Source organism: Ceratotherium simum, chromosome 4 (assembly GCF_057802395.1).
Source record: "Ceratotherium simum simum isolate JZ-2026a chromosome 4, ASM5780239v1, whole genome shotgun sequence".
NCBI lineage: Eukaryota > Metazoa > Chordata > Mammalia > Perissodactyla > Rhinocerotidae > Ceratotherium > Ceratotherium simum.
Genome location: NC_141903.1, coordinates 67,241,207 through 67,257,703, shown reverse-complemented (window position 1 = coordinate 67,257,703; position 16,497 = coordinate 67,241,207). Strand labels below are relative to the sequence as shown.

General features: G+C 33.1%; 1 protein-coding gene across 13 annotated transcripts in view; it reads left to right on the top strand.

Moving 5' to 3' along the window:
- PPIP5K2 (diphosphoinositol pentakisphosphate kinase 2) overlaps window positions 1-16,497 on the top strand; it is a 75,439-nt gene that overhangs the window by 21,748 nt on the left and 37,194 nt on the right. For 11 of the 13 annotated variants that reach the window (XM_087429966.1, XM_087429964.1, XM_087429973.1 and 8 more), the window contains 8 exons: window positions 679-754; window positions 842-951; window positions 1,913-1,998; window positions 4,203-4,328; window positions 4,471-4,592; window positions 4,860-5,042; window positions 12,175-12,316; window positions 13,095-13,318. In XM_087429966.1, coding sequence (XP_087286092.1) covers window positions 679-754; window positions 842-951; window positions 1,913-1,998; window positions 4,203-4,328; window positions 4,471-4,592; window positions 4,860-5,042; window positions 12,175-12,316; window positions 13,095-13,318 — 1,069 coding nt within the window. The remainder of the gene's footprint in view (window positions 1-678; window positions 755-841; window positions 952-1,912; window positions 1,999-4,202; window positions 4,329-4,470; window positions 4,593-4,859; window positions 5,043-12,174; window positions 12,317-13,094; window positions 13,319-16,497) is intronic. The other 2 variants (XM_087429967.1, XM_087429971.1) reach the window with 1 other exon arrangement.

The following is a 16,497-nucleotide window of genomic DNA, read 5'->3' as shown; positions in this document are numbered from 1 at the left end:
AAAATTAGTAGAATGAAAGTTTATGTTATTTCTATTCAGTATTTGATTTGGAGATAATAAAATTTGAAAACCTGTACTATTAAACATGCGTTGAAACAGATTTTTTATTTTTTTTTATTAATTTTATTTATTTATTTATTTTTCCCCCAAAGCCCCAGTAGATAGTTGTATGTCATAGCTGCACATCCATCTAGTTGCTGTATGTGGGACGCGGCCTCAGCATGGCCGGAGAAGCGGCCCATTGGTGCGCGCCCGGGATCCGAACCCGGGCCGCCAGCAGCAGAGCGCCCACACTTAACCGCTGAGCCACGGGACCGGCCCGAAACAGATTTTTTAAAAAAATTTATGTGTATACAGTGACTTCAGAGAATATATGATATTTGTATTATAATCATATATTCAGTTCCCATTATGAGAAAACTTTTAAAAATCATCTAGTGATTATTAGTTTGATATGGTTTAGGAAAATACTAAGTTTTATCAATCAAAGTAGAGGAGCAACATGGCATAGTGAAAGATGACACACAATATTTGAAATCTGTAGATCCCTGAGTCCTATATCTGTCAGTTATAATCATTCTTGTCCCATATCTTTAATTTCTTATAACTGACTTTTTTATGTATATGGTGGTAATGTTAATTATTGCAAACAACTAACAGTGCTCTCTTTTTTATAAGATTTTTTGATCTTTTTGAAAAGTGTGATGGATATAAATCTGGGAAATTAAAACTCAAAAAGCCAAAACAATTACAGGCAAGTGCAGTTGATTTCTTGTTGAGTTTTACATTGCTAATGGCAAAGTTACATAAACATTCAACTCTTTTTAAATTTATTTTATAGGAAGTGCTGGATATTGCACGACAACTTCTTATGGAGCTGGGGCAAAATAATGATTCTGAAATTGAAGAAAACAAGTCAAAACTTGAACAACTTAAGACCGTGTTAGAGATGTGAGTATCTTTTTGAAACGCTTGATTTTGATAACTACTTGTAGTGCTCTTTTTGTGTGTGTGTGACTTTCCATGTTAATTTCCTTCACAGTTTGATCTGTTTGCTCTTTGTCACTGTAGCTGAAGAGAAATTAGTGCAAGTCTGATTTATTTTTACCAGTGAGAAAATAGATTATTGTATTACAGGTTATAGTTTTAGTTTTAATTTTGATGAGAAGATCAAAAGAGGACATCAAATTTGCATCTTCTGTGAAGTACTACTTAGGCTGCAGGTCACATTGCTAACTTCACCACAGATTCAGTGCTGTTTAAACAAACAATGTTGGTGTTTTAATCAAGTGAAATTGGTACCACCAGTATTCCTATTATAAGCTTTACATATTTGGCCACTTATAATCTTATTTCCTTTATTTTTTAAAGACACGTACATTTATATTTTTATATATTTCTATACTTTGTCATCTCTTCAAAACTGTCGAACTTTTGTAGAGAAACTTTTTTTGTATTTTCACTTTGTGTGTGTGTGCGTGTGTGAGGAAGATTAGTCCTGAGCTAACATCTGTTGCCAATCCTCCTCTTTTTGCTGAGGAAGGTTAGCCCTGGGATAACATTCGTGCCCACCTTCCTCTACTTTGTATGGGACGGCGCCAGAGCATGGCTTGACAAAGCAGTGCGTTGATCCGCACCCGGGATCCAAGCCTGCGAACCCCAGGCCGCCGAAGCATAGTGCGCGAACTTAACTGCTACACTATTGGGCTAGCCGCTGTAGTTTCATTTTTAGTGTGGTTAGAATGACTACCTGTGGTACAGATTTTCTGCTAGGATGTTTTGAAGAATTCAACAAGGTAATTACAAATACAAGGAGACATTAATGTGTAAGATGGATTTTTGTTTTTCTTTAGGAGTTTGCATTGAATGCTTACTGAGTATTGTCCATTCTGCTTGCCATTTTATTTTTCAGGTATGGCCATTTTTCTGGAATAAATCGTAAGGTCCAGTTAACCTATCTCCCTCATGGTTGTCCTAAAACATCTAGTGAGGAGGAAGGTATGTCATTATTAATGCTTGTTGTGTGTTAATTATATGTAGGGACTTACTCCTCATTGTTGATTATCTTTGGACCTCCTTCTGCTAATAGTTTAGGGACTGGCATGCTGAATAAAGGAAAAATAAAGTGAAATTTTGTTAACTGTGCCTTCTATCCTTTAAATAAAGTATAGATTTTGTTCTTTATCATTTAAGTAAAGAATAGATTTAATTATTCTGAAAACTGCTTAGGACTTCCCTTTTACTCTGAGGTTGTTTCAGAAAGCTTATTCATTTATAACTAAATGTTACTTAATAGGTCCCTTTCTTCCTCTTTTGGTAGAAGAGGGCAGAGTATACAGGAAGAAAGCTCGAAAAGTATGAAAAGACTATTTGATAAAATATACAATCAACCTGTTTCTAAAATAGATATTTTCCTCCATGCAGTAAATCAGAATAAGCACTTAAATAAAATTAGTCTCCTAAGAGCAGTCAGCACAAAAGTCCATAAATTTATTTAACTTTCAAAAGAAAAATGGGCAGGGGTTGGAGAAGCCATTTCATGGAGAAATGGAGATGCACAATAAAATAATGATAACAGTGGTAATAATTACTCTTGTCTGTCACACTGGCAAAGTGTTTTATTTTTTCAAACTGGTAATAAAGAATGTTGATGAGAATATAGTGGGACAGGATTTCAGTCTACTGGTAGGAGTATGAATTGAAATAACTCTTTGAAAAGTAATTTGGCAATATATGTATATCAGAACTTCAAAAAATGTTAATATGCTTTGACTTTAATTCTACTTATAAGAATCTATCGCAAGGAAGTAGTTAGATAGGGAAATATTGATCTATATGGATATTTACAGTGGCATTATTTATAATAGCAAAAATTGAAGTAATGATTATCTTCAGTGCAAACAAATATTTGATTATGTTGACCTTTATATATTTATGTATATATATTTATTTTAAAATTTGACATGTTGCTCTCGTCATAATCTGTGATTAATAGCAATACAGATTAATTTCCTATATCTTAATGTTTATGATCAAAAACATTCATTAAATAACTATTCATTATAAAGTCAATTAAGGGGCCGGCCTGGTGGCACAGGCGGTTAAGTGCGTGTGCTCCGCTGCGGCAGCCGGTTCAGATCCCGGGTGCGCACCGACGCACTGCTTGGCAAGCCATGCTGTGGCGGCGTCCCGTATAAAGTGGAGGAAGATGGGCATGGATGTTAGCCCAGGGCCAGTCTTCCTCAGCAAAAAAAAGAGGAGGATTGGCAGATGTTAGCACAGGGCTGATCTTCCTCAAAAAAAAAAAAGTCAATTAATTGTTCTTTCATAAATTAATATTGGCCTACATGGTAAAGCATGTACAACTACTAACTAATCCCAGGGGAAAGGGTGATTTTCTGTCACTTCTAATGAATTATCATTAAGTTCTTTAGTGCTTGTATTACTTATTTTTAAATTGTCTTTGTTTCTGTAACCCAACATAGATCTTAGGCTGTGATAAAGGGCAGGTCAAAATTAAGTATAGAAACTCATTCACTTATGGTACACTTCCCCTATGTCTGAGAAAATTACTTTCATCTGATACATACAGAGATTCCACAATTTGAAATTTAAAGAGCTGCTCTTGGCTACTTTTTATTGTATATCTCAACCGTAAATCTAATTTATAATAAATATTAGGCTCTGTCATCTCACATCTACCTAAAAGTATTCGAATCACTGATTCCTAATCATAAAAATGTATACCTCTTCTTTACTTCAGCTAACATTATCTTTTATGTGACAGCACTACAGGAGGCTCTTAATATAAAGACATCTGGATCCTGTCATCAAGGATTTCTTAATCTAGCATCTCGAGCACAATTAAATTAAATACATTGGGCAAATACCATTACTTTCATACCACTATGAGAGCAGGGAAGGGAGAGGCAGTACTTCCTTTCAGGAAACTGGGAAAGAGCCTTCTTCCTCAAGTGTGGAAGAGATTTTGAAATTTTCGTAAGATTTTAACAGGTGGACCAAAGGGTATTCCTGACGGAAGCAACAGCCTACAAAGATGGGTATGTTTAAGGGACAAAGTAATTTACATAAAGGCCATTATTCCACGGCAGAAGAGAGCACAAAGAAAAATTAATCTTGAAACATGTCTGTTTAAAAGAAATAAACTTGATATTTGCTTTATCCATTCACATGTATCTTAGACAGCCGAAGAGAAGAACCATCCTTACTTTTGGTTCTAAAATGGGGAGGAGAACTAACCCCTGCAGGCAGGGTCCAGGCTGAAGAACTTGGAAGAGCTTTCAGGTGTATGTATCCTGGAGGTCAAGGTAAATTCTGGAGTTTCTTTAATTTGGTGAAATTCGTACATCGTATTTTCAAATCCTCATTTATTTTAAGATGTTATTAAATATTTATAGAAATACAGTGAGATAAAAATATAGCTTAAGTGATTTGAGGATTTATTTTCAGGAGATTATGCAGGATTTCCTGGTTGTGGTTTACTCAGATTACATAGTACCTACCGACATGACCTCAAAATATATGCCTCTGATGAAGGACGGGTCCAGATGACTGCAGCTGCTTTTGCAAAGGTATAGATAAATGTTTTTTAGAATTCCTAGAATTTTCATCAAATACTGCATTTTAAAAGAGTTTTACTAATGCAATGTTTAAAAATTCCAAATTTGAAATTCAAACTAAAGCCCTGAGACGGCAATGATAAACTGTATTATTAATAAAGTTTATTTAGTTAGCTCATAACTTATGAATTTCAGCATGTAACAATAATTATTATGATACTTTCTATTATTTCACATACTAATTTTTCAATCTGTATTGGCTTTTTAAAATATGTTTAGGGGCTATTAGCTCTGGAAGGAGAGCTTACACCCATTCTTGTTCAAATGGTGAAAAGTGCAAATATGAATGGTCTTTTGGATAGTGATAGTGACTCTTTGAGCAGTTGTCAGCAACGTGTGAAAGCAAGACTTCATGAAATACTTCAGAAAGACAGGGATTTTACTGCTGAAGATTATGAAAAGGTGAGTTCTTAGCAAACTCTTTTACATGTGAAATATTATGTACACATAGAAAAGTGCATAAAACATAAAGTTAGAGCTTATTGTATTATAAAGCAAATGCTCATATAATCACCATCCAGATAGAGAAGTAGAACCTTGGTACAATGCTAACCCCTGTGTGCCCCTTCCAGTTGCAACCCCTCCCCTATCTCCTAGAAATAACTACTATCCTGACTTTTTATGTTGATCTTTTTTGTAGTCTTATCATATCCAGAATACTTATTTGGACAAGTATGCATTTCTAACTCCTTTAGTCTCAGTTTTGGCTATTTGTTTAAACTTCATATAATAGAATGGCTTCTTCTCCGCCTATTTTGCTCAATATTATGTTTGTGAAACTCATCCATATTTTTGGGAATTTCCATAGTTAATTAGTAGTCATTTCGGTGTAATATTTTATTTCAGGGATTGGCAAACTTTTTCTGTAAAAGACCAGATAGTAAATATTTTAGGCTTTGGGGGTCACATATGTTCTCTTGTTGCTTATTCTTTTTTTTTTTTTTTTGACTACCTTTTAAGAAGTATAAAAACCATTCTTAGCTAATGGGCTATGCAACAGACCTCATTGGGCCTGCAGCCGTAGATTGTTGACCCGTGTTCTGTTTTATGAATGTACTACAATTTATATATGCTCTCTACTATTGTTATAGTTTTGGGCTATTATAATTAACACTGCTGTGGATATTCTTGTATGCCTCCTAGAGCGTATGACATACGTTTCTCTTGGGTATATTCTGGGAGTAGAATTGCTGTGACCCATAGTATGCTTGTGTTTCAATATTAGTAGATAATGTCAACCTGTTTTCTAAAGTCATTGAACCAATTTACACTCCCACCAGAAGTCCATAATAGTTGTCATTGTTCTACATAGTCTCTGTTCTTGGTATTCTGAGACTACTCTATTTTGGCCATTCTGAAGGTAAATGTATTGACCATCTAGATATCCTCTTGCGTGAGGCCTTCTCTTCAAGTCTTGTCTTTTTTTTCCTATGGTTGTCTGTGTTTTTCTTATTGAGTGGTAGAAGTTCTTTATATATTTTGGATATAAGCTCTTTGTTATGTGTGTTCTAAATACTACTTCCTATTCTAAGCCTTAATAATGTCTTTTGGTAAGCAGAAGTTCTTATTTCTGTGAATTCCAAATTCAGTTTTTTCCTTTATGATCAGTGCATTTTGATGTATTGTTCATAATGTCTTTTTTTTTTTTAATTTTATTTATTTACTTATTTTTTCCCCCAAAGCCCCAGTAGATAGTTGTATGTCATAGTTGCACATCCTTCTAGTTGCTGTATATGGGATGCGGCCTCAACATGGCCGGAGAAGCGGTACGTCGGTGTGCGCCCGGGATCCGAACCCAGGCCGCCAGCAGCGGAGCGTGTGCACTTAACTGCTAAGCCATGGAGCTGGCCCCTATAATATCTTTTTCTAACCAGAGGTCATAAGATATTCTTATATATGATCTTCTATAAGCTTTACTGTTTTACCTTCCACATTTATCTTATCTTCAGTCCAGCTAAAGTTGACTTTTGTGTGTGCTGTAAGGTAATGATGTCAAAATTGATATTTTTACCCCAACTATATGTACATCCAGCACCACACACTGCAAAGACTGTCCTTTCCCGACCCCTTTGTAGTACCATCTTTATCATATATGTGTGGTCTGTTTCTAGACTGTATACTTTTGTTGATCCTTGTGCCAGTGAATAAGATCTCCCAAATCCTACATTGTTCCTTCTTCAAGTTTTTTTGGCTTTTCTTGCATTTCCATATAAATTTTAAATAAGCTGTTCAAAAATCCTTTTGGGATATTGATTTAGATTTCATTAAATTTGTGGTTTGTGAAAATTTTTATCTTTTTTTTTTTTTGGTGAGGAAGATCAGCCCAGAGCTAACATCCATGCCTATCCTCCTGTTTTTTTGCTGAGGAAGACTGGCCCTGGGCTAACATCTGTGCCCATCTTCCTCCACTTTATATGGGACGCGGCCTCAGCATGGCGGGAGAAGCAGTGCGTCAGTGCACGCCCAGGATCCAAACCCGGGCCGCCAGCAGCAGAGAGTGCGCACTTAACCACTGCGCCATGGGGCCGGCCCCAAATTTTTATCTTTTAAAAAAATTTTTGTGCAATTGTAAGTGGTACCTCTAAAAATTTTATTATCTGATTGTTGCTGCTATGTAGAAGTAGTTTAAATATTGACTTTATGTGTGTCAACTTTATTGAACTAATTTAATCATTTGTAGCTTTTTTTCTTTTTCTTCTTTTTTTTTTTGTAAGGAAGACTGGCTCTGAGCTAACATCCATTGCCCATCTTCCTCTATCTTGTATGTGAGACACTGTCACAGCATGGCTTGATGAGCAGTGCATAGGTCCGTACCCGGGATCTGAATCCATGAACCTGGGGCCACCGAAGTGGAGCATGTGAACTTAACCACTGAGCTACCAGGCCAACTCCCAATTTGTAGATATTTTGTTTGATCCTTTAAAAGCGTATGCACAGATTTTTTTCTTCCTTTCCAATCCTTATGTTTTTTATTCTTTTTCTTGCCTTACTTCAATAACTAGCACCTTCAAAACAAATTAAATAGAAGTGGCGTTTCTTTTCTTGTCCATATTCTCAAAGAGAAAGCTTTTAACACTTGTCCATTAAGTGTGATGTTTTCTGTAGATTTTTTATAGCTACTCTTTTTCAGAATAAGGAAATTCCATTCTGTTCCTATTTTGCTGAGAGTTTTTATTATGAAACATTTTTGAATTTTATCCTATTTTCTTTTCATCTCTTGCATCATATGATTTTGGGGGATATGAAGCTACATTGGTTCCTAGAATAAACTCAACTTTTTTGTTTTTTTTTTTTTAATATATATCACTCATTTAGGATTACTAGTAATTTTGGTTAGGAATTTTACGTCTATGTTCATGAGTCAGATTGACCTTTTCTTTTTTATTCTTGCCATATGTTTGTCTGCTTTCATTATCAAAATTATGCTAGTCTCATAAAATTAGTTAGGGAGTCCTATTTTGGGGGAATAGTTTGTGTACATATGTTTCATTAAATGGTTAAATTTCCTAGTAAATTCTATGAACATTTTCTTTGTGGGAAAGCTTGTAATTAGGGATTCCAGAATAATTTAGTAGTTTTCAGTTGTTATGTCTTTTGTCAGTATTAAATTACATTCTTCTAGAAGTTTGTTTATAATATCCTCTTTAAGTTCTTTGTAGTGTCTGCGAATCTGTAGAGATGTCCCTTTTTGTTTCATAACATTGTACTAATTTTTTCTTGATCAATTTTGCCGTGGTTGATCAGCTTTATTATTCCATTCAAAGAACTTTCTTTCAAATTTGTTTGTCCTCTGAATTATGTGCTTGTTTTCATTTGATTAATTTTTATTGTTTAATATTTTATTCCTTCCACTTCTGTAGTTTTATTTTGCCCTTTTCCTAATTCTTGAAAATTAATGTCACTAGATGGATGCTTAATAACTCATGAATATTCAATATTTTCTAAAATATACACTCTAGGCCATAGTTTTGCCTTTATTCACTGTTTTGACTGTTCATAAATTTTGAGATTTACACAGTTTGGGACATTTTCTGATTTCCTTTGATTTTTTTCCCTTCAATCATAGGTTATTTAGAAGTATAGTTTAAAAATTCCAGACCTATAGCATTTTTAAGTATACTTTTCTATTTCTAACTTTATATCATTTTGGTAAAAACAAAAATTCTTCCTGATTTTTTTTGTGTGTTTTTTCTTTTTTTACTGTTATGTGTTAAAATTTTCCACTATAATTGTGGATTTTTCTTGTCTTTGTACTTCTCTTAATCCTTGCTTTACATATTTTGATGCCATGTATTAGATTATCAAATTTAGAATTGATATATTTCAATCAGTACTTTTTACCTCAAAGTTTACTTTGTCTGAGATTAATATAGCTACAATAATTTGTTTTCTTTTATTTGGTGTTTGCATAGTATATCTTTTTTTATCTTTTTACTTTCAATCTTTCTGCAACTATATTTTTAGGTGTATCTCTTAAAATCTGCATATGGTTTTTAAAAAATTTACTATGAAAATCTTTAGGACAGTTGTTCCATTTATAGTATAAATTACTGATAAATTTATATGTGAATCTATTTTTTTTTTTTTTGTGAGGAAGATTCACCCTGAGCTAACATCTGTTGCCAGTCTTCCTCTTTTTTTGCTTGAGGAAGATTAGCCCTGAACTAACATCTGTTGCCAGTCTTCCTCTTTTTTTGCTTGAGAAAGATTTGCCCTGAGCTAACATCTGTGCCAGTCTTCCTCTATTTTGTACGTGGGTTGCTGCCTCAGCGTGGCTGATGAGTGGTGTAGGTCTGCGCCCAGGATCTGAACCCATGAACCTGGGCTGCCAAAGTGGAGTGTGCTTAATCACTACGCCATGGGGCCGGCCCCTATTATCTTTTTAAGTGCTTTATATTTGTACTGCCTGCTTTTATTTTTCTCTTCCTTTCTTGCTTCATTGGAATTGATACTTTTTCTTTCTTTATTTCTTTCTTTCTTTGTCAGTCTGAAAATTGTATTGCATTTTACTATTTCTTTCTCGTTACCCTAGAGATAACAATAGGCTTCGGTGACTTCTGAAAGTCGAATGTTTACATCATGCTTTTACTCTCTTCCTGGACAATGCAACTACCCTAGAGTGCTTTTCAGACTTTAACTTGCATGAGAATCATCTAAGATCTTGTTAAAAATGTAGATTTTGATTAATCACATCAGGGGTGGGGACTGCGATTCTGCATTTCTAATAAGCTTCCAGTTCATGCCAGTGCTGCTAGTCCTTGGACCACACATTTAGCAGTGGATCATTGTATTTAGCCTAAAATCATTGTAACATTTATGCATCTTGCAACTTTCATGCTATTGTTTATTTTAATTCTGTGTATTTTAAACCCCACGGTATATCATTGTTGTTATTGTTTTATACAAGCAGTATTCATTTAGATTTACCCATTAATTTACCCTCTTAATTACCTGTTATTCTTTCTGAATTTCAGTGTTTCTATTTAAGATCATTTTTCTCTGTCTGAAGAAAAATGTAGTAAATCTGTTAGTATCTGTGCACTGGTAGTGACTTCTTTTTTTTTGTCTGAAGATATTTTTAGTTCAACTTTACTCTTATAGGATATTTTCACTGGGTATAGCATTCTAGGATGGCATTTTCTTTCATTGCATTGAAGATGTTGTTCCACTATCTTCTAGTTTCCAGTGTTTCCCTTGAGAAGTGAGCTGTTGACTTTATTGTTGCACCTTTGAAGATAGTCTTTTTTTATTTTAATAACTCCTTCTGGCCACTTTTAACATTTTGATTTTATCTTTGGTCTTCAGCAGTTTTTCTATTGTATGTCTAGGTGTAGATTGATTTTTAATTTATCCTGCTAGTAGTTTATTGGGATTCTTGGATCTGTGATTTCAGTGTTGGAAAGTTTTTAAGAAACATATTGCTTCTGTTACCTTCTTCTGGACCTCCAAATATATCTTGTTAGTACTTTTTCTTCTCTTAGCCTTTTGATTTTTTCATCCTTTTTTCTCTATTCTTTGTTCTGGATAAAGTCTTCTAACCAGTCTTCCAATTTACTAAATGTATCTTTGGCTATATCTAATGTGCTTTAAATTCAGCCAGTGTATTTTTCAATTCTAGAATTTCTATTTGTGTCTTTTAAAATATAATTCATTGTCATTTTTCAGTAGTTTGCAGTTCTTTGATGATTTCTGATATTTTCTTTTATCTTCTTGAATGTAGGAAGTCTCCTTACTTTTTAGTTTTTGATAATTCTAATACCTAGAGTCTCTTTGGTTCTGTTTCTGTTGTCTATTCTGCTGATTGGCATTGATGATGTGTTTTCTTGTGTGCCTGAATATCTTTAATTATAGATGTATATTTTATTTGTCTGTGGAAATAAATTGAGCTTAAGATTATACTGTGATCTTCCAGTAAGGTTTTTTTTTATTCCTGCTATGTGCCTGTGGACCTCGCAATCTAAGACTGCTTAATCCAGTTTGATAATAGATCTTTCTGGGCCAACAGTTGACTTGAACCTGGTGTGCAGTTTGTTGGTGGGTTGGTTTGCTTCTGACTCACCCTCACTTTTTTGAACCCTAAATGCAGAGAGTTTACCAGAGTTCCACCTTTGGGAACCCTGGACTTCACTTTTGTCTCCTTAACCTAACAAGACTATTAAAGCTCTACTCCACTTCTCTGCTGTCTATTCAGAATTAACAAACTTCTCCAGTGCAAAAACAGCCTTAAGTGCCAGGATTGCTCTCTGGATCACTGACCTATGAGTTTTGGTTACATAATTCTTTACCATCTTATCATCTCTCAGATACCTTAAAGCAGAAGTATAGAAATTCTTTGCCCAGGATTTTTACTGATCTTCAATGGTTAGATTGGTCCAAACTACCTAGTTTACCATAACAAGAGTTGGAATTCCACTTTACATTTTTTATATTTGAAGAAACTTATTTGATGGGGTTAAATAATTTACCAAGCTAAGTGTCAAAACTGGAATTTAAAACTGTTGTCATTAATGGCTTTTGTTGACTTGGGAAAATCTCTTCACAAAGGCATTAACATGGTGGTTAAGAGCACCAGCTCTGTAGCCAGACTACCTGCTTTTTTATACCACTCTTCACACGCTGGTGGTTTGATCTTGGACAAGTTGCTTAACTCTAAGTATCTCAACTGGAAAAACGTGATGATACTTATAGAGTCTTAGGGTTATTACATGTAAATGTACGTCAAATGGTTAGAACCATATTTGCACATATTAAGTGAGTCATCAAATTGTCATTTTAAGTTAGAATAAAATCTCATTGTAAGTTAGAGTACTTCTGCTAAATTTTCTCTGGGCAATCTAATGATAGCTAAGGTTTAGTATTTTTTTAATATGAAATTCTGAGGTTTTTAGTTCCACCTTGATCTTATTACTTACTTGGGAGGTTATCTTAATTTGTGGTATGGAATTGTTCTCCAGTTACTGGAAAATTTTATGTATTGTTCTCTTGGACAATTGGGCATAATCAGATATAAAATTGGTACTTTACTCATTTGTAGCTTACTCCATCTGGAAGCATTTCTCTTATCAAATCAATGCATTTAATTAAAAATCCGGTGAAGACCTGTGACAAAGTTTATTCCTTGATACAAAGTTTGACTTCTCAAATCAGACATCGAATGGAAGATCCCAAATCATCAGGTAAATATTATGTTTTTCTTAGAGCATAGAACAAATAAAAATTACTGTCTGATTATTATAAATATTCTAAAATAAGATGCACCAATCTTAAGTCATGCTTCTCATACTATTTCTAGGTGTAATATGAATTAGTATATATCTAGCAAAAGAATAATAGCTAAGTTATAGTTGCTTTTATCTATGATAGCATGGAAGAGATGATAAAACATTCTTATCAGATTAATTATGTAGCATTGCCATATAGTTAAGCAGCAAATAGGCAGCATAATAAGAAGGAGCAAGCTACAGGAAGGTGATCTGGGCTCTGGCTCTGAGATTAGCTTGGTTAATAACTTGGGCAACTTTGGCATCTTGGATTTCTTATTGGTAAAAGTTGATCCTTTGAACTGTTTAATTTCTAAGGTTCCTTTCTGCTAGACAGTCTGTCTATCCTGTTAGTTATGTGAATCTAATTAAAATAATAGTATTTAAAATTCAGAAGTGAAAATGTATTAGCTTAAAAGAGTTTTGTTATTATTGTTGTTCTTTTTCTTATTATTATTGAAGTGTGTAGCATATGGAAAGATCTTTTATAAACCGAGTTCTTAACCTATGTATTTATACCTTTATTCAAGTCTACAAAATATATGGTTGCTAATAGTATATGCCGGTGGTAACATTGCTTAGCTTCTTAATTTTACCTTTGATGTTTAAAAAAGTTTCTAATTATCAGCTTTTTAATATGTATTCTTAATCTGATTTTTAAGCTTACTATACTAAAAGTGTTATGTTGTTTTAGATATTCAGCTTTACCATAGTGAAACGTTAGAGCTTATGCTACGTAGATGGTCCAAACTGGAGAAAGACTTTAAAACAAAGAACGGAAGATACGACATTAGTAAAATCCCTGACATATATGACTGTATAAAATATGATGTCCAGCATAATGGTTCCTTGAAATTAGAAAACACCATGGAATTATATAGACTTTCAAAAGCTTTAGCAGATATTGTTATCCCTCAGGTAAGTAATTTCTAGGAATCAATTTTCTTAAAGTGCTGTAGGGATACTTTTAAATGTCTGTCAGTGGATAAAAGATAGTTGGTTTTCACATCCCTGTAAAACCCATAACTTTAAAAAGGAAAGTAAGTATGAATTTATATTTTAAACTTTTTATTTGTTATATTAAATCATTATTTGATTTCTTAATAGTTTGTAGTGACTTTTTAAAATTTAAGAATTGATACTCTTAAAGAACAATAATATACTAACAATCAAGACAACTAAAAACAGGATGGAATAAATCAATTAAGTATTTATTGGGCACCTATTGTGAACCTACCAGCTCTATGCTATGGAAATGTGAGGAGTGGAGAAAAAGGTAGTTATGGCCCTATATAAATTTTTCAAGTCTTTTTCCTTTATGTGAAAGTATTTTGAAAATAGTATTTAGAGGTCAAGATGTAAGTGGTTATTTGTGTGTGTGGGGTGGTTATGGGTATTTTCCTTATAGGAGAATAAAAATAAAGGTGAAACCAGAATTCAAATAACTCAAATGCAGTTAAGCAGAGAATCAGATTGATAATCAAGAGGCAAGTGACTAGACAAGTCTGAAAGAGCAACTATTTATTTGTTTGGTCAGATATATAATATAGTCAATTTTAGGTATATTATATGAATCAGTGATTTGCAAATATGAATTCTTTTTAAAAGACAGGATAAAAATATCTCAGACTTCAAGAATATGTCTTTGGGCCTCACTTTAAGAAACACTGACTTAGAACACAAAGACTTATTCTCTGACAACTTCTTTTGTTTACTAAATGGAAGAGAAGTTTTAGTCTGCAAAAGAGAAATTTTATTTTACAGAATAAGGTTTTACTTTTGTAACTGATAAGACATTTTAAGATTACCATCAAAGTGAACACACTAGATTCTGCAGAACTCAGGTTTAGCTGCATGGTACAGACAGATGATCAGTGAGTTAACACTGATTTGATTATAACTCATTCAGTAAAGTTACTGAATCACCGTCCATCTTTGCTATCAAATTCAAGATAGAAAATTATTCAAATTTTTCTTATTACTGATTCTGAGAAGAATGGTTACTGTTAATTCTGGTAAATGTATAATTAGTTTGCATTGGAAGCATAAATAAAACCCTGATTTTTTCATTGTTTTGGATTGCTTTGACGTTAGTCCAGGCTCAGTGCATCTTAGTTGTACAATTCTTACAATGAAGATTATTTAAAAGTGTACTTTTTAACAGGTAAGCTGTAAATATAAGACCCTTTTAAATTTTTATGGTGGCTATGTGTGTTTTTCAAGGTAGGTTTTCAGTCTGTCTAAATGCATCACCTACTCAGTGGCAAAATGCACAAATGATTTATTAGCATAATCATGTCTGTGTCATTACATGGCTTATTTAATCTCTCGCCACTTCTTTCTCAGTTATATATACTAACCGTTCTCGCGTTGGGAATGAAAAGTTGGTTTCTACAAGTTGGGCTTAAAGGAATACTCAAGTATTAATGGGGTTTTAGGTAGTTTTTCCTACTTACATTGTGTATGTATTTCAGGTATTTTGCTTATACAGCTGAAGAAATTTCTCACCTTTTCTTGTAAACTAAATATTTATAATGAATTTTTTAAAGTATTATAGTTAGAAGACACACTAAAGATTAGAATGCTTAGGAAAGATATGAGACATCATTTGTATCTTTTAAAGCAATTTGTCATGCTCAGCTGTTCTCAGTTGCTATTACAGTAATTGTCTTTTTATGCAATTATGTTAGATTTTCACAACAGTCTGAGAACTTGTTTGAAGACCTCCAAAATTATTTTTCTTGGATAGATTATTTATCTTTGAAATCTCGGGACTCTTCAGAGAACATTATACCCAAGTTTCCAGGAATCAAAGTCTTATTTTTGGTAAATTCATCATTAAATTTTGGTAAATTTGTAGCTTTAAAAGCAGAGGTTTTTTTATCTGCTAGATTATATATTGAGGAAAGGATAGCCTGGGAATTACTCCTCTAACTTTTTGGCTTGATATTCCTTATTGTGGCAAAAAGTTGGGATTTCTTCTTTTTTAATGGAGTGTTTAATTCAGTTCAGTAAATATTATTTTGTTTCATTACTTTAGCCTTCATAAATCCAAAATCATGGACAAAATGCAGGCGTTTTCAATCACTGAACAAGTAACTAAAAATTATAAACATATTTATAGTAATTGTAATGAAACTAGTTTGTAATGGAAAAAATGAAAATTTCACAGTTCTCAAGCAAATAAAGACTATTTCAAGCTTAGAGGCTTGATGACTCAGTCAAATAATATAAAATTTTGACTTGTTTAGAATATGCTAATTTAGATTAAGAGAGTATCACTATCTTTGAAAGGAAAATGTATATATGTTCTGGTGTACTTCAGAATGTTTCTGTGCCTCTAAAAAATCCATTTCCACTGTTACATTGAATTGATTAATTCTAATATCTATGCTATGTGAATTATGTAATTCTAATCATATCTAAGCTTAAATATGACAAACATGGTTTATTACTTTTTAGTTATTTTAACAGTTAAACTAATTTTAATTATGATGCATATTTTTGGTACGATAGAAGCAACTCTTCACTTTTTAACTAGTATCAATTCTCAGAAAATAGAAACCCTGGTTTAAAAGTGATACTTTAAAATAGTCACAGTGGTATGATGGACAATGGTATGGTGGTAGATAAGAACATTTAAAGATTAAATTTGGTGTTAAGATTCTCTTAATTGAGGTGGCACACATTTATTGAAGTTCAACGACAGTTTCTTTGGTTATTTGTAGATTATGAAATGCAGAGGATTCTTTATAACAGCATTTGCTATGTAAAGTCCAATGACGCTCTCATTAAGTATCACCACATAATAAGCTTTCAAATAGCCTCATCTGGTATTTTAATCAGTTCTATTTATGGCAGAAATATTGTAATTACATATGAGAACTTGAGTATCTAACAATTATTTGGTCCTAGTTGGCGGTGGCAGATGAACACAATATGTCACTGTGTTGAAGGGAAAGATTTATCACAAAAGGAATATATCTTTGTTGTAAAATTAGAAAATGTAGATATAGCAAAAAAAAAAAATCACTGACATTATCAACTAGAGAAAAACATTTCAATGTTTTGGAAAATTGTTAAAGGCCTTTTTCTTT